Source organism: Notamacropus eugenii, chromosome 6 (assembly GCF_028372415.1).
Source record: "Notamacropus eugenii isolate mMacEug1 chromosome 6, mMacEug1.pri_v2, whole genome shotgun sequence".
Taxonomy (NCBI): domain Eukaryota; kingdom Metazoa; phylum Chordata; class Mammalia; order Diprotodontia; family Macropodidae; genus Notamacropus; species Notamacropus eugenii.
In genome coordinates, this window is record NC_092877.1 from 158851847 (window position 1) to 158872294 (window position 20448).

General features: G+C 39.6%; 1 protein-coding gene across 1 annotated transcript in view; it reads right to left on the reverse strand.

Moving 5' to 3' along the window:
- The window catches only part of SPMIP2 (sperm microtubule inner protein 2), a 178890-nt gene that overhangs the window by 77983 nt on the left and 80459 nt on the right, over positions 1–20448 (reverse strand). The window contains exon 3 of the mRNA XM_072621382.1: positions 11891–11949. Within this exon, the coding sequence (XP_072477483.1) occupies positions 11891–11949 (59 nt within the window). The remainder of the gene's footprint in view (positions 1–11890; positions 11950–20448) is intronic.

Below are 20448 nucleotides of genomic sequence, written 5' to 3' on the forward strand. Positions count from 1 at the left end.
TTCCTCATATGTAAAATGAGGGGGCTGAACTCTGAAGTTTTCTTTAAATCCCATGATTCCTTGGGGCTAGATTTGCCTTGATATTGGCTCAGGGCTGTCAGATCCCTCTATGTGGAGTTGGTGCAGCTGTAGAGACTACTCCTACTCTGCAAGCATGAAGGCCTACAAAACCTGAAAGGCTCAATTCAGTTTTCTGCTACCAGGTGCCTAGATTAAAACACTTCCGGGCTTTCCTCTATCCTCTCTCTTAATGCCACTTTTCTAAGTGACCCTCCCTTACTTCTCTTTCTTTTCTGAGTTTTCTTCTCTAGATAGATCCAGGCACATCCCAAGACTGTTCTCAGGAGATTCTGACATCTTGAAGCTTTCCTTAGGCAAGAGTAGTTCCTCTGTCTACCATTATTGACTGTGAAGCCAGGCAGGATGCTTCCATTATAAGGAAAGGAAATCCTTGAAATTTGGAAAAGCTGTAGTTTTGCAAAAGGACAATGTTTGTGAAAAGATTGTGTTCTATACATGCATAAAATCCTTTGGTCTCTTAATGCCCTCATTTCCTCCCTCTAACATAGAAATTTGTTGCAAATAACTAAGAGCACATTTGCAATAATATACATTTTCTTCCACTTGCTTAAAATGCCAGTCCTCCTGGGAACAAGGAGTTCTCTCCTAACATTTGCTGATTATTCCTCAGGACATGCCTGGAAGTTGGCAAGTAGGTAGCAAATATCATTAATTCCACTTGACAGATGGAGAACTATGATAGAAGGATGAGGTCTGTCTGCATCAGGCCAAAGCTTATTTCTGGAACTCCACATTTTTTTCTTGACCCTGTTGTCGATCCAATTGCAACAAGCCTTTTATTAGCAAGTTTGAAAAATTTCTACAAAGAGAAAATGGATTTTGCTAAGATGGACACCATCATTTAAAAACCTCAGCTCAAATCTCCCCTCAATCCACAAGATTTTTTCACATCAATCCATTTATCTCAGTAATTCACATATATGTATGGCATTTTCTATGGGTTCCAAAGTTCTGTGTAAATTGTGGTCAGACCACCTTGGGAGTTTGTGTTCAATTCTGGGCACCACAATTTAGTTTCAATGCTGATAAGCTGGAACATGTCCAAAGTGGGGTAATCAAGATGGCAATTGAGAAATGGCAATGGAGAGCTTGAAGAACAGAGTCATGTTAATCTTCACGAATCTGCAAGGCTCTTTAGTGCAAGGAGGATTCTATTTGTTCTGCTTGGACCCACAAAGAAGAATGAAGAGCAATAGGTGGAAGTTACAGAGAGGTAGATTGAGGGCTGATGCAAAGAAAGACTTCCTAATCTTAGGACTGTCCCAAAGTGAAATGGGCTACTTCAGAAGGTAGTGCACACCCCCATCCAGGGATGTGCTGGAGCCAGCTCAAATTGGCATTCAAGAGCCCACTATTACATTTTAAGGGTTAGCATTTGCACCTCAGAAATGAGCAAACAAATAAAACTACATATCAGGGCTTAGTTTATTGTTGTATTGTCTACCCTTAAGAAAGTGATGAAGGAAATATTAACAATGAAGATTCCACTTAAAAGCCGGGTCTTGAGTTTTCTCCAAAGAGTCGGTTGTTAAATCATTTACTGGCACACCCCTGCCCCCATTCCTAGAAGTTGAATGGTCTCTTCTAGGCTTTGTCATAAACAGTATTCTTGTTCAGGAATGGCTTAGACTAGATAGTCTCAAGTTCCTTGACACTCAAGACTGTGATCCTGATTTGTCTTCCCAACTAGATTATAAACACCTATGCAGTACTCATAGCACCTTGGATAATACAGTCCAAAGTTTATTCACTAACTAGCAACTGATAGCAGGATAATATTTAGAGCTGAGAGGGATCTTTCATACGTACATACATATATATATATATATATATACGTATACTTACATACATATACACAAATATGTGTTGTGTGTGGCATGTGTATATGTATGTACATATATACATATACATATAATGTATACACACACATACATACATGTTGTTCTTGTTCAACCATTCAGTTGTGTTCAACACGTTATGACCCCATTTGTGGTTTTCTTGGCAAAGATACTAGAGTGGTTTACCATTTTCTTCTCCATTTCATTTGACAGATGAATAAACGAAGGCAAATAGGGTTTAGTGACTTGTGCGGAGTCACACAGCTAGTTAGTGTGTGAGGTCAAATTTGAACTCGGGTGTTGGCTGACTCCAGGCTTGGCGCTATATCTATTGCGCCACCTAACTGCCGTACATACATACATACATATTGATATCCATATTCATATTGGCTGATTATGGTTAAAGCTGAAAAGGACCTTAAGAGTCACCTATTCCAACCCCTTTACCTTATTGATGAGGAAACAGTTTGAGGGAAATAGGATGATTTGCCTAATATCAAATAGTAGTGTAGTTCCCACCATGCAGTGCTGATTGTACAACACGGGGAAGTGGGGCAATTGAAACTGACAAGGACCCAGTCAATGACAAAGAGGGTCCCAGGAATTTAATGAAAATCTGGAATTTGCAGCTGAACCTGGAAGGGTTAGGCTGCACACACCGTTAGTGTCAAACACAATCCATCAAGTCATATACTCTGTCCTTGCCCTGGGTTTCCTCTTATACCCATTCTCAGGCTCCAGATCCTTATTTTTCCACTTCTCTTTCATTTTGCTTTCTAGGTTATTCAATTTTTATGTCTCCCTCTTTTCCTCAATTCTGAGTTTCTGTTGCTTTTTTGTTTTTTCCTGATTTTTCAGCAATCTGGCTTTACTAGTTCCCAGCAGCTAGGTGGCACAGTGGATAGTGCCCCAGGCTTGGAGTCAGGAGAACCTGAATTCAAATCCAGCCTCGAACATTTACTAGCCCTGTGACCATGGGCAAGCCACTTTACCTCTATTGGCCTCAGTTTCTTCATCTGTAAAATGTAGCACCTCCCTCCCAGAGCTGCTGTGAGAATCAACTGAGTTAATAATTGTAAAGCACCTGGCACATAGTGAACACTATATAAATGTTAATTATTATTAGCCTTTTAAAATACTCTTCCATTCTCCAACTACATCTTTATGAGGCCCTATTTTATCTTCTTCATATACTTCAGCCAAAGCAATATATCACGAAAGATGATGTAAGAACAGATAAAAAATCCAGTTGTCTCCTATTAAGCCAGGCATTACAGAGATCTGCAAAATATACAAAGCAGCACCATGCTTGGAAAAATTATTTTTATAAAAATTATTTTTATAACTATTATATCAAAATGTAATGGGTCTATTATTTTAAATGAATTAATAGTTTAAAATGTTATTAATTTTAGCGTTTAATACAGTAAAAATGATAAATATAACACACAAAAACAAAGGCTCTATCGGGGTCTTCAATAAATTTTTAAGAGTATAAAAGATCTCAAGAACCACAACTTTGAGAATTGCTGTCCTAGAGGTGATGGGGAGTCACTGGAGTTTATCAAGGAGAGTGACATGGTCAGTTCTACCTCCTCTGCAACATTGTGGAAGAAGGATTAGAGTGAGGAGACACAGGTCAGGGAGATCCATTGACTGGACGTTACAATAATTTAGCAGAAAGGTGTTAAGGGCCTGAATGAGGCCCTGGGTCAGGAGTCAGATTCGAGAGATGTTGTAAGAGCAGACACACCACAATTTGTCTACTGATGTGAGGTGAGGGAGAATGAGAGCTGAAGATGTAAATGAGGTTGGGAACCTGGAGATTAGAAGAATGGAGGTACCTTTAACAGAAATAGGAACTTCTGTGAAGGGGAGGGTTTAGGGGGAGAGATAATGAGTTCTATTCTGATCATGTAGAAACAGACGTATCTTGGACATTCAGTGTGAAATGTCCGATAGCACACTGGTGATGCAGGATTATAGGTCAGTGGGGAGACTGGCACTGGACATGTCCATCTCCAAAGGGGAAATTTCAACAGATAATCAAATAGTTCCATGTCACCAGAAAAGCTCGGATATAAACTGTTTACCATGATCACAATCATTGAGGGGTCAAATGCCATTAATAGGGGACTGAGTGTCTGGGATAGGTGGAGAGCAAAACCTCTGTTTCATCACTCTCATTTCCTCCTGTTTCTTCCATGTTCTAGAGGAGAGGAGTAATCAAAGTTTTTTCACTCATGGATGCCAATCAATTAACCTTCTTATTATGGAGGAGGTGAAGAAGAAACACCACATTTCAGGCATGGGGGAGGCCTTTCTTCACATGATTAAAGAAACAGATGGACAGCAGGATCAAAGACCTAGAGTTTAAACAGAACACAGAGACCATCTCATCCTATTCTCCAGTTTTAGAGATGAGAAAGCTGGGGCCCAGATAGATTAAGTGACTTGTCTAGGAAGCCAGGGTTTCTTGTAAGAATGGGAGTGGGAGCCTGAGAAGCAGTAGCCTCTGAGGGAAGGGAAGCCTTTGTCCAAGGCAGGAGAGTGAAAGATACAGGCAGGAAGAGACAAGAAATAAAGCAGAACTAAAAGAAAAACTGAGAGCAGATAAAAGCAATTGAAAAGTATTTATCTGTGAGTGGGAAAGAATTGAATAATGACAAATTACTTGGCTCAGGGCAGAAAAAAAAAGATGCTTTCCTCATTTAACAATGACTTGATCTTGTACAATTCTTGCTTTAAGCATCTTTTAGAGTCCCCTCAGCTTCTTCTGGCAAGGGGCCATTGGGAGAATGGCTAGAAAACCAAGATACAGTGGTGGGTAGTACCCCTGGCCTCCCATTCCTTCCTTACACTGCAAATGTAAAATTTTTGGAGGATGCTGAGTTATTAACAAAGCATGAACCACCCCAGGTGTGGGGGGGAGGAAGGGGGGGAAGGAGTTGCGCTTCTCCCTGGCTAACGAACTCTTCAAGTCTCCAAAGTGAATCCTCAAAGTCACTTTTATCCAAAACTTGTTTCTATCTCCTCTTTTCCCCCAATAGAAAAACAGAAAAGCACTTTTGGTCCAGTTGGGGTGTGTTTGTGTATGATTTAAAATAGCAAATGGGCAAGTCACATAGAAGGCATGAGAACCCTAGCCCAAGAAAGATGTGGGGTCATTGAGCACTTTGGTCAGGCTATCCTTTCTTTTTAACCCCTCTCCTCCACTCTGCTCCAAATCCCCAGGATCAAATCTCCCATAAGTCTCCCTGAAGGTAATGCAAACATGAACAGAAGAACAGACTTTAATTGATATTAGATCCACTGGCTGATATCCTTTAAATGTTCTGCTTTAATTTTTTCAGACTTTGGGTAGGGACTAGTTTTCCAAGATGTTCTAATACCTTCAAAGATGAAGGAATAGAATGAAACTCCTTCTCCCTGAAGGACATCAGCCCTCACCAAGACTCTGTCCAGGGCTTCCCTTTTTTAAAATCAGCTTGGAATATGCATGTTTCTATGTACATGTGCATATACATGTACAAGTATATGTACTCCTATAAGTTAATTAACTATTTACCCATGACCTACATTAATCAAGGTTGTATTTCAGCCCCAGGTGATGCACAAAATTCAAAATTAATTAACTAGGCTCACAGCCAGGGACATAAGGAACAGGAGTGGATAAGTGAGCCGTCAATCATTTGATTAATGAGAACAACAACAAAAAAACCCAATCACAACCACACACCCCAGATCCCAAGGAGAAGCAGAGACCCCGGAGCCACTTATGTTGGGGCAGAAGTAAGGGAAATTTGCAGCCTGCTCCTTGAAATGCTGACAGAGAAGCTGAATGATACCCAAAGAGTACCTAAGCTGGGTGGGCCAAATTACAAATGAATGTGGGAAACCGAGGTCCAGCTGGATGCAGAAACTTGTTCACGGTGTCTTAGCTTAGTAAATAACAGACCTTCAGGAGGTAATGCGTTCTACCTTATGTGATAGGGGTCTGACCAGTGAGTCCAGAGAAAAAGCAAGTTAGGTAAACCGGTTTCTGAGAAGTATATCTGATGAATGTGGAATGGAGGGGACTGGTTCTCCACTTCCAATCATGTGCAGTGTGATCTGACTGCTGACAACCCCCTTGGAAGAAGGTCAGGGAGCCTGCCTCTTCCAAATGAACAGGTACTCTGACCAATTCCAGTGTAATTACTTTGTGGTAAGACGGGCTTTTTTGGGGGGGGGGGGGTGACTACTGAGCTCAAATTGAGATTCAGACAAAAGGGGAGCAACTTGGCCCTCTTTCCTGTAGGGTTGGTTCAAGTGAGGAATACATTCTCTAAGCCTCTGGATGGGGTGAGGCCTCAGACTCTGTCACCCTTGGGTACACGTGGGACTTTGTTCTTTACCCTGGTCTTTGTTCTTTCCTACTCATAGGTGAAAGAATATTGGACAGGGCTGTAACTTTGTGAGCTTGGAAACATCTGAGGATTATCAAGGGTCTGGAATGTGGAATTCAGGTCATAGTTTACTATCAGTTGATCTAGTTGAGATACCAGGGCAACCCTAGAGTGGAGAGTTAGGCCCTCCTCATTACTTTCATCAGTCATTCCTGGAAGTAGGCTCAGACATACATGCTTCCAAACCCTAGCTAAATCCTATTTCACTGCATAATTATCTCCACAGCATAATTGTCACACCCTGTTTATTTTTAGTCCAAGAATTGGTTTATAACCTTTTATCTTGTAATCGTCACATGATATAATTCTGTTCATCAGGCCACTTAAAAATTAAACAGGGAAGCAATGTATTCATCAGTCTCATATGGATATGCATTTATCTCTTGTGCGTTGTGAGCCGCAAGCCTAGAATTCTCAGTGCATCTGCTTTGTCAGTACATTTCTGAAAACCAGCTTGCATGGCTTGTTTAGAGCACTGCAGTACTAATGGTATTGTCACTCAACCCAATGAAGAGTCATAGGCCCAAGGGAAGCAGGTAGGCAGGTGAAACTTCCATGAGTAAATCACATGACATGGCAAGACTTGAATCTTCCCAATTTTAACGTAAAGTAATGAGCATTCCGTACATCCTAATCTTGCACCAAAAGCAATTTAGTAACAAATGATTTTTAAGTAATACTGGCACAATTTTTTTTAAAGCTTCACATAATGGTGACACACTATTTTTTCCACAAAAAAATTTGCATAAAATCTGCAATGATTATGCGATGAAATACTGTACTTCCTAAACTCCTCCAAGTAGCCTGGAGCAACTTAGTGGGAATGTTCCTACTAGCCTCAGTCATTTCAGATCCAGTGTTAAGCTCCACTGGAGATTCCCTATGTGATGAAAGATTTAGAGCTGGAGGGACCTTTGAGGTCATCTTGTTCAACTCTCTCATTTTACAGATTAAGAAGCTGAAGTCCCAGATGACAACAGCTTGCCTAACATTATACAAGTCAAAATGGCAGTGCTAGGCCCCCTGATTCTAAATCCAACACTCTTTCTCTTCCACCTAGCTTTATATTACAGATGAGGAAATTGAGGACCAGGAAGGGCTAGTGACTTATCCCAAGGTCACAAAACTCGTAAGCCTCAGAGGCAGACTTTAAACCAAGGTCCTGTCAGAAAATGTTTCAAAATGAGCTATTTTCTCTTGCCTAATTATCTGTATCGACTGCAATGCAGTTTTAGACAAACCTGCTATCATCAGATGATACTAGTGTTCAACTACTTACTAATAAATGAGGCCTTTACAGTAGCCAGGAATGAAGTGTGGTTGTGAGATGCCTGACTCTGACCAATTTTTCAAAAGTGCAGTGACGTGTGTTACAAAAACAAGCTTTCCTTTAATTGGGGAACCAGAGAAACAAAAGCATTACTGGTCTAAGCAATGACATCATTGTAAAGGACGCAGAGGAGATGACCATGTTCGTCAATACCATGCGTCTGCTCCAGAGCATTCGTTTACACGCTTCAAAAAACTGCCAGTCCATTATCTATCAGGACATTCTGTTGTAACTCTTCTTATCTGATTGGAAATGGTGTCAATTATTTCTTATCTAGGCTGGTCATTTTTCAACTTTTTTCTCCACTGATCAAGTTCAAGTTAAAATTGGTATGTATGCAGAAACTAGTTCAATTACAGACAGATGTGACTATTTGCAAATGGGCCAATTCATCCAGCCCAAATTAAGAAAAAACATTCAAGTTCACATAAAGTTGCTGGTTCATTTACCTTTTCTCAAATAAACAATTTCAGTCAAAATGGAAAGTAGTTCTATTGGATTTCTTTTTTCCCTATACTCCTAGCACTCAGACTTTCCTCACTATTCTGAGATCGAAGCAATAATGAAAGAGTGAAGCAAGCTGAAGACATGCCCTAGCAAAACATTGCTTTAAAAAAAGAAGTTACATGAGACCAAATCATAATCTTGCTTAAACCCCTCAGTAGAATATTCCTCCAAATTCTGTTGAATCTTCTGTCTTGGACCATTCCTAGAACCTTCTCTTTCCTCCTTTTGCCTACATCCTTGGATTCAGTCACCCTATGAACTCTGTCTTTGGAAACTAGAAAGGTTTTCTGTCTCCTAAAATGTAACAAGATGAAAAGTGACTAGTTCTGGTACTGTTATATGTACATAATAAAGACAAAAATGTGCCTAGAAGGGAAGAAAACAAAGACCTTACTTACCTACTTAACCTTTTGTAGGGATCTAATTGATTTGTGTGCTAAATCAGAGAGGAATTTCTAATCCTAAGTAGATAATTCTCTGGAACAGAGGATGGTGATCTACTCAGCAGACATAAGGTATGATTTGAAAAGGAAAGACAGTCTTAATCTGGGGACAGAGACCATGCTTGGCTTTTATAAACTGAATTGTGAAGCTGTGACTAAAAAGCCATCATCTTTTGTCAGCTAGCAATAAGAAGCCCCAGCTGGCCAAAAAGTAACTTTCATGAGATGAAACCCAAAGGTTGATAGGACAGAGTAGTCCCCAACAGAAGTGACCACACCAAATAGTCACTAGGAGACTGCTCAAAACCAACAGGGCGACTCATCTGGGGAGATGCCAACACAGGCAGGAAGCAGGCTCATTGAGGTCAATATAATAGTGATACCACAAGACCTGGGTGATCCTGCAGCTTTAGAAATATGACTACCTCTTCCACTTATGCATACCTGTCACATATATTCCCTACATTTGGAACTCTCTAAATGTGTGCTCTGGCCTAACGTGTTCCACTTTTTCCCACCAATGATATTTGTGGGAGAGTTGAACCTCATGTATGTGGGGGAAATGTTCAATTATTACTTTTTTTTACTATGCTGTTTCATAAAAGGACTTTTGATTGTTTTGTGACTGACTAGAGAAAAAGGTTAACACGTGAAGTGGGTGGGGCTTGTAATCTATACTTCTGAGGAGACATAAATGCACAGAACACCTTGGATATGAGGGCAGCTATTCTGGAAATGCCAAGTATTCCTCAACTGCTACCCTTTCTTAACTGTTCTTTCCTTGGGGCTGTTTCATTTGCCTGGATGGTCATTAGCTTTATTCCTTCCTTAGGGGAAGAGCCATAACTAGGGTGGGGCAATCACAGCTCTGTTGACATATGGGACACTTTATCTCTGAGTCAGTCCTTTCCCCAACTTTCTCGTAGTATGTCCCCCCTCCACCTCATGTTTAAATGAACTCTGCCATTGCTTCTGGGTAAGATGTCTGAGTTTTCTCTCCAAGACCCCTACACACCATCCTATTAACTTTTTACACCCAAGTGCCTCTCCCTTGACCACAACCTTACATTGTGTGTTGTTTCCTCTTTTAGAATGTGAACTAATTTGAAGGGAAGGACTACTTTTCAATTTGAATCAACAAGATTTCACATGGAGCTCCATGTGATTGTCATGATTAGTCATTTACTTCTCCAGCTGATTAAGACAAATTGAGGTTAAGTGATTTGCCTAAAGTCCATTTGAACTCAGGTCTTCCTGATTCCAGACCTGGGACTCTATCCACTGAGCCACCTACCTGCCTTGGAAATACCTAATAAACATTTTATCATTCACTCATGCTGGCCACTACCAGCTTGGAAACCTCACCTCACTTGGCTTCAGTGATATTATATCACACTGGCTCTCTCACCTTTCAGATATTTCTCCTTCTGATTCCGAAGGATGAATATACTCAGAGACTCAGTCCTCAGGCCTCTTTTCTTCTATGTTCTTTCTCTTTCTGAGGGTTTATCCATTCTCATGACTTCAAATAGCACTTCTATGAAAGGTTACAGAACCAGCCTAAGGTTCTCTTAGGCCTAAGAAGATCTAAGTTTAAGTAGCCTCTGATATGCACTGTCTACGTGATCTGAGGCAAATTGCTTAACATTTCAGTGTCTGAGGTAACTAACTGTCTAAGACTATCTTGCACAAACTCATCTGTGCTGATAGAGGGAATTTATTTAACAGTAGTTTCCTCTGCCAAGGAAATGACAAGTGTGGTCCCCTACCGACTCCACCTCTCCAAATTACCACCTTTATGCCAATAATTTCTCAATCTAAATCTCTCTTCCAGACTTCTGGTTCACTTCTTGAGCTGCTTGCTTGTCATTTCTACCTAGAGGTACTACTGTCACCTCAAAATTAAATTCATCATTTTTCCTCCCAAACTGGCTCCTTTTTTTGACTCTTCCACTTATGTTGGCCCTATATCTTGATTTTAACATTAACCTCTCTCTTTGCCTGGGCCTCCAACAATGTCACAAGTTTTGTAGATACTTCTACATAGTTCCTGTTCTCTTGAGAACCAAAACAGTGTGGTGAAGGTTTGGCCTCTAGGCAAATGTTGTCAACTCTATTTACTATCTCACTTGTCCTTCTGACCCAAGCCACCTCTAGGCCCACTGAGTTCAGTTACCTCTCCAGCTTTCTCTTCTTTCCATGTGACCACTCTGTTAAACTCTGGCCTTCCTCCAGCTTGGTAATACTCCCAATTGCACTTCTAATATTTGACACTTGGCCCCTCTCCTCCATCTTGACAGATAATCTTCCTTTGGGGATTTTGGGTAAGAAAACTGTTTCTCTATGTGGTCCTCAATAGCAGTGTTTATTTCTTTACCTCTAAAATCTCGTGATCGCAATAGCGATAGAAAACTAGGAAGGAGGAGGAAGTCATGAGAAAAAGACAGAAGATGTAAAAAGGACCAAAGTATCCTATTAAAAGATTTATCAGTTTTAGGATACAAGAACCATTGGCAGTTCTAATTTTGTGAACTGGTAAAAACACTATGCTCCGGGATTAATCCTCAACATATCTTGAATTTAGTTAGAAATGATTAGTCAGGGCATAGAGGTGACTTTAAATCAACTTAAATGTAAGCCATTGTGTGACTACAGCAGGGCTATCTTTATTAACCAAGATGAGCCATTAATGATGGTTTCTAGGCCAGCAGCATGAAAAATGAGTACTTTTTTTTTACAGAAATAATTTAATACTGCATTTTCTTTCCTACCAAGAGAATCTGAACAGCTAGCCAATCCTCTGTCCCAGAGAGTTGATATTCTAAAGATCTTAAGTTCCCTTTTTTACTTTATGCTTGATCCTAAATCAATAGCTCAGCTCCTCACCCATCTTCCCATAGATCATATTCCTCCTTATTTTTCAGTAGAGGAACTGAGACCCAGAGAAGTTGTCACTTGCCAAGATCACATGCAGAGCAAGTATTTGAAGCCAGAGACAGGGCCCCCACCCTGCCCCACCCAGATCCAGAGTTCCCGACACTGTATTACATCATTTGCCTATTCTCCCATGTTCCTTATTAAAACCTAGCAAAAATGTTAGGTACTTATTAAATGCTAACCAAACTGATAAAGAAAGGAGATAATTGATGTGAAACTGATCAAAATTTGTTCCTGTTTCTCTAATTTAGAAAAGCACTCACCAATGAACACAAGAGGGCTTAAAATATATCAGTAAATACTCACCATGGATTTTGGTACCGGTGAGAGATGGCATCCTCTACAGCTTTGCAACATTCTCCTCGCTGTAAAGGGAACAAAGTAACATACCACAGTTACTGACTGTATCCAAGACTGGTAGAAAGGGGGGAGTCCCTGAGGAGGTCTGCAAAACAAAAGAGGTAAATCTGAATTGTATTTCAAGGAAAAAGCAGAGGGTAGAAGATGATGCAAGCAAGCCAGAGTTTCATTTCCTGGACAGAAAGACTGAGAGGAAAAAAATAAATTTGTTCATTCATTTGTACTTGTATGAATTCAACAAGCATTTTATTAAAAAGCTCGCTATGTGCAAAGTACCATGCTAAATGATTGGGGAGAAGAAAAGGTAAATAAAAGCAAGCCACCTCCTTAAATGGAAGATATAAGGGAAAGATGGAAGTACTAGAAATGAGAAGATAAATAGGCTGGAGAAGTGACTCCCTCATCTCTCTATAGATAATCTGAAAGAAACTAACTGACCTGTGCTATTGGAAAGCTGACTGTACAGATTTTTTTTTCTCACACCATTTCTGACACCTTGCTTCACAGAAAGCTGAATATGTTAACTTGTGATTTCAGCATCAGTGCTGAATTGAAATCTTTCAATAATTTCAATAATTCGTATTTTTAAGACACTCTTCCTTGAGTTTGCTTTTTCTAGTAACCAATATTTGCACCATCTTTATCAAACACTACTCAGGAAATAAAATGATGCCTATATCTGGTCATTAGGTGGAGGTAGGGGTGATACTTGGTTTTTGGCGTTGACCTTACAGGGGTCTAGACAATAATAAGTAAAGAGTTTCTTGAAACTTGTTTTTACTCTAAAGTAAATATTCTTTATTAATGACACTGGCCATTTATTTAGACTCGTGTTCAGCGTAGTGTTAAATCAGTGAAGCTAAGGAATTAAAAAGCTGCTTTCTCTGCTGCTTCCTGAAAGGGCTTCAGCTAGGTAAAGACCATTTCTAGAAATAGTGCACCACCATCTCCATAGAAACAAGTTACTCAACTAGTTAGGGTTTTTCAGTGTAAAAAAAATTCATGGCTGACCCTCTACCTTTTGTGCTTACCTTGAAATTTACAATCATTGTGCCAACTCCAAAATAGATATTTCCTACGGAAGTCTTAAACTGGTACCATCCTCTATAATTCTGACATAACAAGTTAAGGTCAGTTTTGGGAAGTAATGAACATTTATTTTTTTGCAACTTAGTTAAATGAGTTTGCAGAAATGTATCTTCATTCCATTTAGAAATAATTGACACGAGTTCAAGGCAAGGGAATTTCTCTTCTGAACTCAATCCATTTCCACTTTACTCATGAAATCCCAGAGTATATCTTTTCCTAGTATAATTTGGCTTAAGTAGATTTGTTGGTTGCATCACTGAATTAAACTACTTTTCAAAATAATGAGTCTTAAATTGACTCAAATTTTTATTTCAAATAATTTTAGAGCCATAGGTGTGATTCCAAAAGTGGATTTGATAGCAGGTGGGAAGTCACCTACTGAAACCCCATTTCTTTATCAGTAAAATGGGAATGACAAAGCTTGCTGTCCCTACCTTTTCTCAGGTAGTGATTGCACTCCAAGGAGATATGTACTGGTAAAGCACCCTATAAATGTCAACTCTTCTGATAACAGAGCAGATCATGGATTGCAGATCTATGGGATTTTTCCCTACCACTGGAATGAATAGTAGAATAATATTAATTTCAAGAGCTCCTAAACTTCCTTGTTGAGAATTTCCATTTTCTCTCCTTCTAACAGAGCGCCCAAGAACTTTTGCCTTAGAACAAATTTGAGTGGAAAATCCCTTGAATATATCTTTTCTTATGCTAATCTCCCCTTCCCCCTTCCTTTGCTTGGTTCAGTTTGCTAAATATTGTAGTTAACCCCTTAAGTTCTGGACTTGCCACGGTCCAAGGAAGACCTTCCCGCTGTTCCTTCAGTGATGACCTGTATAAAGTTGCCTACGGTGGGCTAGTTCTCACAAAGCGGCGCTTGTGAATGGAAAGTAGATTCTTTTTATAATTGGAGTGTGAGTAAAAGTACAACATTAGTTTAAAATTTTTTCAATGTGTGATGCACGAATTCTGCATTGCCAAAAAATAAGGCAGAGAACCTTGCTTCATTTTCTGCCACCAAATCCACACGAACCTGAAGTCCTGCCAACATTTATAATGCTGTGGTCACATTATCTCTTTCTCCTGCAGTGTCTTTAAGCATGCTGGGTTAATACAATATTGACTATTTGCAAAGAGTTTATGGGTTTATGCAAATCATCTAGATACCTTGTGGGTTTCTCTACTTTCATCAAGGGATGCTGTAGTTCCCAGAATTTCTCGAGTGCTGTAGTGATATCTGGAAAGAACTGATGCAGATAGGAATGGATAAAACCAGTTATCAATCAATAACCCAGTGTTACTGGGGATTGTTGGGGTCCTTGTTAGCCACTTAGGAAGCATACGTTGCAGACAGGCAGGCACACTGCAGTTTGTTTATCCATTCAGGAGTGTGACCCACACAGTCAATAGGTGACAGACGTGTGTCTCACAATTCCACAGATTTTATATATGTGTGTGTATGCATGTAAGTACATATACATATATACACACAAAGAAACATATTTGTGTGTATATATGTATATGTGTGTATGTATAAATTTATCGAGAGAGAGAGACCGAGGAGATATATATGTGTGTGTGTGTGCGCATGTGTGTGTACACACACACACACACACACACACACATACACACACACGCGCGCACACACACACCCAGAATGAGAGACAGAAACAGAGACTCTACTCCTGAGCTTCTACTTGACAGTGAGGGAGTTTTGGCTAAGAAGCATCAGGTAGGTCACATAGGCAGGCTTACAAAGCAGGTAGTTTGGGGTTGGATGAGGTAAGGCACATAGACAGGAAAAGGTACATTTTTAGTAAAAGAAAAAAGATGCTTAAATTATTGCAAAAGAAAAAAGTGTGTTCTTTAGCATAGCCATTTACACTGGACCAACAGATGCCTTATCTTCTTTGTCAGTTAAGTGCCTAGGATGTACCCCACTAGACAGGATAAAGAGACTTGGGGGATTTCCCAGGAACTATTCAAAGGCCTTTTGAATTTTCTCTTGTAACTGTAAAGTGATGGGGGATGGGAGGTGCTGAAGGAGACATTGAGTACATTTATATAATAACAACCAGTATAGCACAAAATGGAGTCAGCTGTCTTCTCCCCAAAATCTACTTTTGACACTCGGGATCAGCTGTGGACTATTTAGAAAGCAAAGAACCTGGTCGAGGGGAAGTTGCTACTTTGAAGGACGGCTTGCTATATATGTAGCATTTTGTCACTGACTACACTGAATCCTGAAAAAGAATCTGGGTGTCCTCTTAAAGGCTGATAGACCCATTTCACTCTGTGCTGGGTCAAATTCTTTCAATTTCCTCCCTATGATACTTCTGGGAGGAAAGTATTAACTTTTAAAATTCTCTATAGTAAAATGTGCTACAGTACTTAAAAAAAAAAAAAGCAAAACTGAAGTTTGGGGCTTTTTTCCCTTGGGCACTGTAATAACTAGTCAGGCTCTTTTATAAAGAGGCCCTTTCCCCAAGTTGGTGGATGAGGTCTACCAGTGACTCAAATCTGTTGCCAGAGATCGTTTCTGATATGATGACTGTGGAAAAAGATGTAAACAAAATATTTACTAATAGCTCTTTGTGAGACTGATACCCACTTTGAGAAAGACAGTCAGGATATCTGTTTTCAGCCTTGCAGTATTTAAATATATGTGACCAATGGAATTAAATTGAAGATGCTTTTCTTAATTTCATCATTCAGTTAATAGCACAGCAAGGAAGTCCTCCAGACACAGTAAACCAAGCACTGTATATAAATTTCTAAACAAGATAGGAGGCAAATATATAGAGTAGCCAGTTTAAGTGCATTGCAGGGATATTTAAGAATTCATTTACAAAATTTTGCAAATTCTCCAGAAAACAAACCTCAGGAACATAATAGGCACTTCTCTTTCTGGATGGTTGGAAGATTTGGATTGAAATCCTGGTTCTGTCAGTTATACCCAGCGTGGCGCTGGCCAGGTTACTTTCCTTCTCTCGGTCTTAGTTCCTTATCTGTGAATTAAGAAGGCTGGACTAGATGACTTCTAGCTCTTAATTCCTCGGTCCTTGTTGGTCAGTCACGCATCTATCATGTGCCAGGCACTGTGCTAAATTCTGGGGATACAAGAAAAGGCAAAAGATAGCCCCTGCCCTCAAAGATCTCACAGTTCAAAGAAGACAACATACAAACAAATATGCACAAACAAGCTATATGCAAGATAAACAATCAACAGAAGGAAGGCACTAGAATTTACAGGAATTGGGAAAAGCTTCTTGTAGAAGGTGGGATTTTAGCTGAGGCTTAAAGGAAGCCAAGTAGTGGAGATGAGGCAGGATAGCATTTTAGGCATGTGAAACAGAGAAAATGCCCTGAGCAGAGAGATGGAATGTCTTGTTCACAGAACAGCAAGAAAGCCAGTGTCATTGGACTGAAGAGTATGTATGTGTGTGGGAGTGGGGTAGGGTATAAGAAGTCTGGACAGAGCTAGATTATGAAGGTCTTTGAACATCAAACATTGTGTATTTGTGATAGAGAAATATTGGAATTTACTGAGTAAATGTGTGATGTGTTCTTTAAGAAGATCACTTTGACAACTGAGTAAAGCATGAACTGGAATGGGAAGACACATGGCAGGGACTGTGGGAAAACAGGTACTTAAGTACTAGTTGATGGAGCTGTGAACTAATCCAGCCACTGTGGAAAGCAATTTGGAATTATGCTCCAAAAATTATAAAACTGCGCATACCTTTTGGTCCACTGATACTGTCATTAAGTCTACACTCCAAAAAAAAAAATAACAAAAGATCAAAGGAAGAGGAAAAGGACCCATATTTGCAGCATTTATTATTTTCCTATTCTTTTTTGTCAATCTAACCAACCTGATAGGTATGACGTACCTCACATTTGTTTTAATTTGCATTTCTCTAATTATTAGTGATTTAGAGCAATTGCTAATGATAGCTTAGATTTCTCCCTCTGAAAGCTGCCGTTCATATCCTTTCAATATTCATCACTTGGAAATGAAGGCCTTTAGACTAAGCAATTAAGATATCACTAGTAATTTTGGAGAGAGCACTTTTGGTTGAATGAGGGTGGTCAGAAGCCAGAATTCATAGAGTTAGGAAGAGACTCAGAAGGAAGGAAATGGAAGTACCTATTGTAGATGGTCTTCTAGAGTAGTTTAACCTCAAGCGACAGGAGAGATATGGAATAATAGTTACTAATAGGTAGGAGAGAGCATATGATGGTTTTTTGAGGATGGGAAACATATAAGGCATGTTTGTAGACGGTAAAAGAAGTAGTTGACACAAAGAGACTGAAGTCTAACTGAGAGTGAAAGAAGTTTTTATAACATGATTAATTATACCAGTTTTTTTCTGAAAAATAATACTCGATTTTCAGATATTGGGGTTTTTTAAGTGAAGTCAACCGCAGTCTATAGGCTTCAGCATCAGCTAATCAAGACCCAACTTTTTTTGTTTGGATGTAATAAAATAATAGGAAAAGACTTTAATTGCAAAGCAGTTTTCAAATACCAATTTGTCCTTTTGTAATTAATGCCATAATTAGCAGAGGACTGCAGGGATGATAGAGCAGACAATCTTCTGGAAAAGATGGGATGTAATGGGATCACTTGTGCATATAGAAAGGTTTTCCTTGGCAAGAAAAAGGGTCACTTTATTAAATAAAATAGGATAAAAGAAGAAATAAGTGGCAGAGGCATTTGGATGATTTGAGATGAGGAGGAGAGGAAGCTCTTGGTGAATTGCCTCAATTTTTTCAGCGCAATATGAGACAAGATTTTTCAGCTGAGTGGCTGGGGGGCAGTGACCATGGGAGATTTGAGGAGAGATGAAAAGATTTAGAAAAGTGGCTGTGGAGTGTGGGATAGTTAATTCATTGGGGAGGTATAAAAAGATTGCCTTGAAGCAAGGAGGCTTAGTTGAGGTTACATAACATAAATTAGTTATAGATCCAGTCAGCACAGTTTTGTGATTTTTCTCTGGCTTCATTTAGCAGCACGTGTATAGGACGGAAGCCAATGGATGATGGGAGTGATCCAAGACTGAGAACTGGCAGGTTTTTAGTGGACTGCAAGCTTAATTTGAGTCAGTGTAAACAGGTAACTCCCAAAGCCAATACAATCTAAGACTATGTTAGAGATAGGTATCATATCCAGAGTATGGGAGGTTATATTTCTGCTGCATTCTGCCCTGGTCTAACCATTTCAAGGTTATCACATTCAGGTCTGGATCCCACAACCTATGAAGGACATTAACAAATTACAAATTATATGGAGAGTGTGAAAGTCCATACCGTAAGAGAACTGTTTGAAGGAATTGGGTATTTTTAGCCAACCTAGAGAAGGGGAAAGGCTTGGGTAACAAAAAGCCTGCCTTCAAGAATTCGAAGGACTATCATATGGAAGAGGTTCTAGAATTGTTCTGTTTTGCTCCAAAAAGGCAGTAATGGACAGTAATGGCCCACATGAGGGAAGAACTAAGAATCAGAGCTATTTATAAAGGGCATGCTGTAGTCTGAAAGGCAGGGTCCCCATCACTGTGATTCTTTGAAAAGATGTCACATACCTATCAAAGGTGTTATAGATGGTATTCCTGTTTGGATACAGGTTGGATTAGTTGGCCCTGAAAGTCCCCTTTCTAATGCCAAGATTCTATGATTCTTGCATAAAGGCTTAAATAGAAAGTTAAAAGACAACTCAGGATATTTTGATAAAAGAACATTATGTCTTTGCATGAGAAAATAAACAACAATGGAGTATTTAGCAATTTTTAAAGCAAAATTGTAGCAAAATTTCCCAATCCCAGTAAATTATATTCCACCTATCAGTTTATCAAAATCTCTTAGTAACCCATTTACAATGCTTATCATCTGTACTGTTGTTTGTCATTTAGTAGTTTTTAAATTGTGTCTCTTTGTGACCCCTTTGGGGGCTTTTCTTGGGAAAAATTTTGGAGCGGTTTACCATTTCCTTCTCTAGATCATTTTACAGATGAGGAAGCTGAAGTAAATAAGGTTAAGTGATTTGCTCATAATCATACATCTGGTAAATAAATGTCTGAGGCTGGATTTGAACTCAGGTCTTCCTGGCTCTAGACCCAACACTTTATCCACTGCATTGTCTAGTTGTTCCTATAATCTATATTTCTCTAAAATTTCATTTCTTTTGAGAAGTCACATTTTTAGATGTATTCCTTTTGCATATATTTTGTTGCTTGTTGTATGCAAGTCTATTGTGAAGAAAGCTTTATGCTTGGATGAGGCCACATGACCCAATGAGTAGAGCTGCCCTCAGTGTCTAGAACCTACCTCTGACAGTGGCTGCCACTGTGGGACAGTCTCTTAACTTCTTAATGCTCCTCAGGCATCTCTCTAAGAGTCTAAGCTGCAAAACACTTGCTGGTGAACATGGGAGGAAAGGATTTCTAATATTCTTGGGAGGGGAATAGCTCTCTATATGAAATTATAGGTCCAGACCAAAAAGAAAAAAATATCCTTTCTTACGGTCCCTCCATAATGCTGCATAAAGATGATCCTGGGTTCTGAGCTCTGGAAGGTTTTATCAACAAGCAAAGGCATTAAGTAGGGAGGGGCCAGCCCAGCTAAAACATGAAGAGGTTTATTACTGGAGGTGACAACTTTTTTTCAACCACACTTCAGCAAGTCTGTCTCTATAATCTCTTTGAGGGCAAGGACTGGTGACTTTTCACCTCTGTATCCCTATCACAGTGTCATACAATTGACAGGTAGTTTTTGGGGTCAGTTGGTTTGTTTTTTGGTCCTCTTGAATAGAATCTCTTTTCCTTGATGAAAACTGGCAGCTCATTCATGAAATAGAGTCTTAAAGAATTGAGGGGGATGACAGGAGAGGGAGCAGGTGACTTACTTATAATCACCCAGTTAATTATGGGTCAGAGGTAGCATTTGAACCCACGTCTTCCTGACTCTGAAGTCAGATCTGTGCCTAGTATGCAAGGTTGCATCTTAATTAATACTAATTGAAGTGAATTCATTGCGAAGAAACTTTTAGATTTCATGAGGCAAAGAGATACTCACTAGGAAGAAATCACATCAGTGATACCTTGAACAACTATCAGCATTATTATTATCAGCCAGAGGGATCAGGAAAGGCTTCCTTCTCTGGAACAAGTAAATATCCCAGGGTCTAGGATCCTCCCTTCATTAGCTCCTTTATTTTCTGATCATCTTGTCTTCTTCAGACACAAAAACCACACAGGTAACCCATTGTCTTCAGAGCAGGTTTTTGGAGCTCTTGACGGTGATGATGGATTTCTCATCTGTCTCCCTGCCTCCCTCCCTTCCTTTGATCAGAGACAAGCCTTTGCCAGATACCTGGCTGTGTTGAAGAGTATGATCTGAGGGCTTGGAAGAGACTCTTG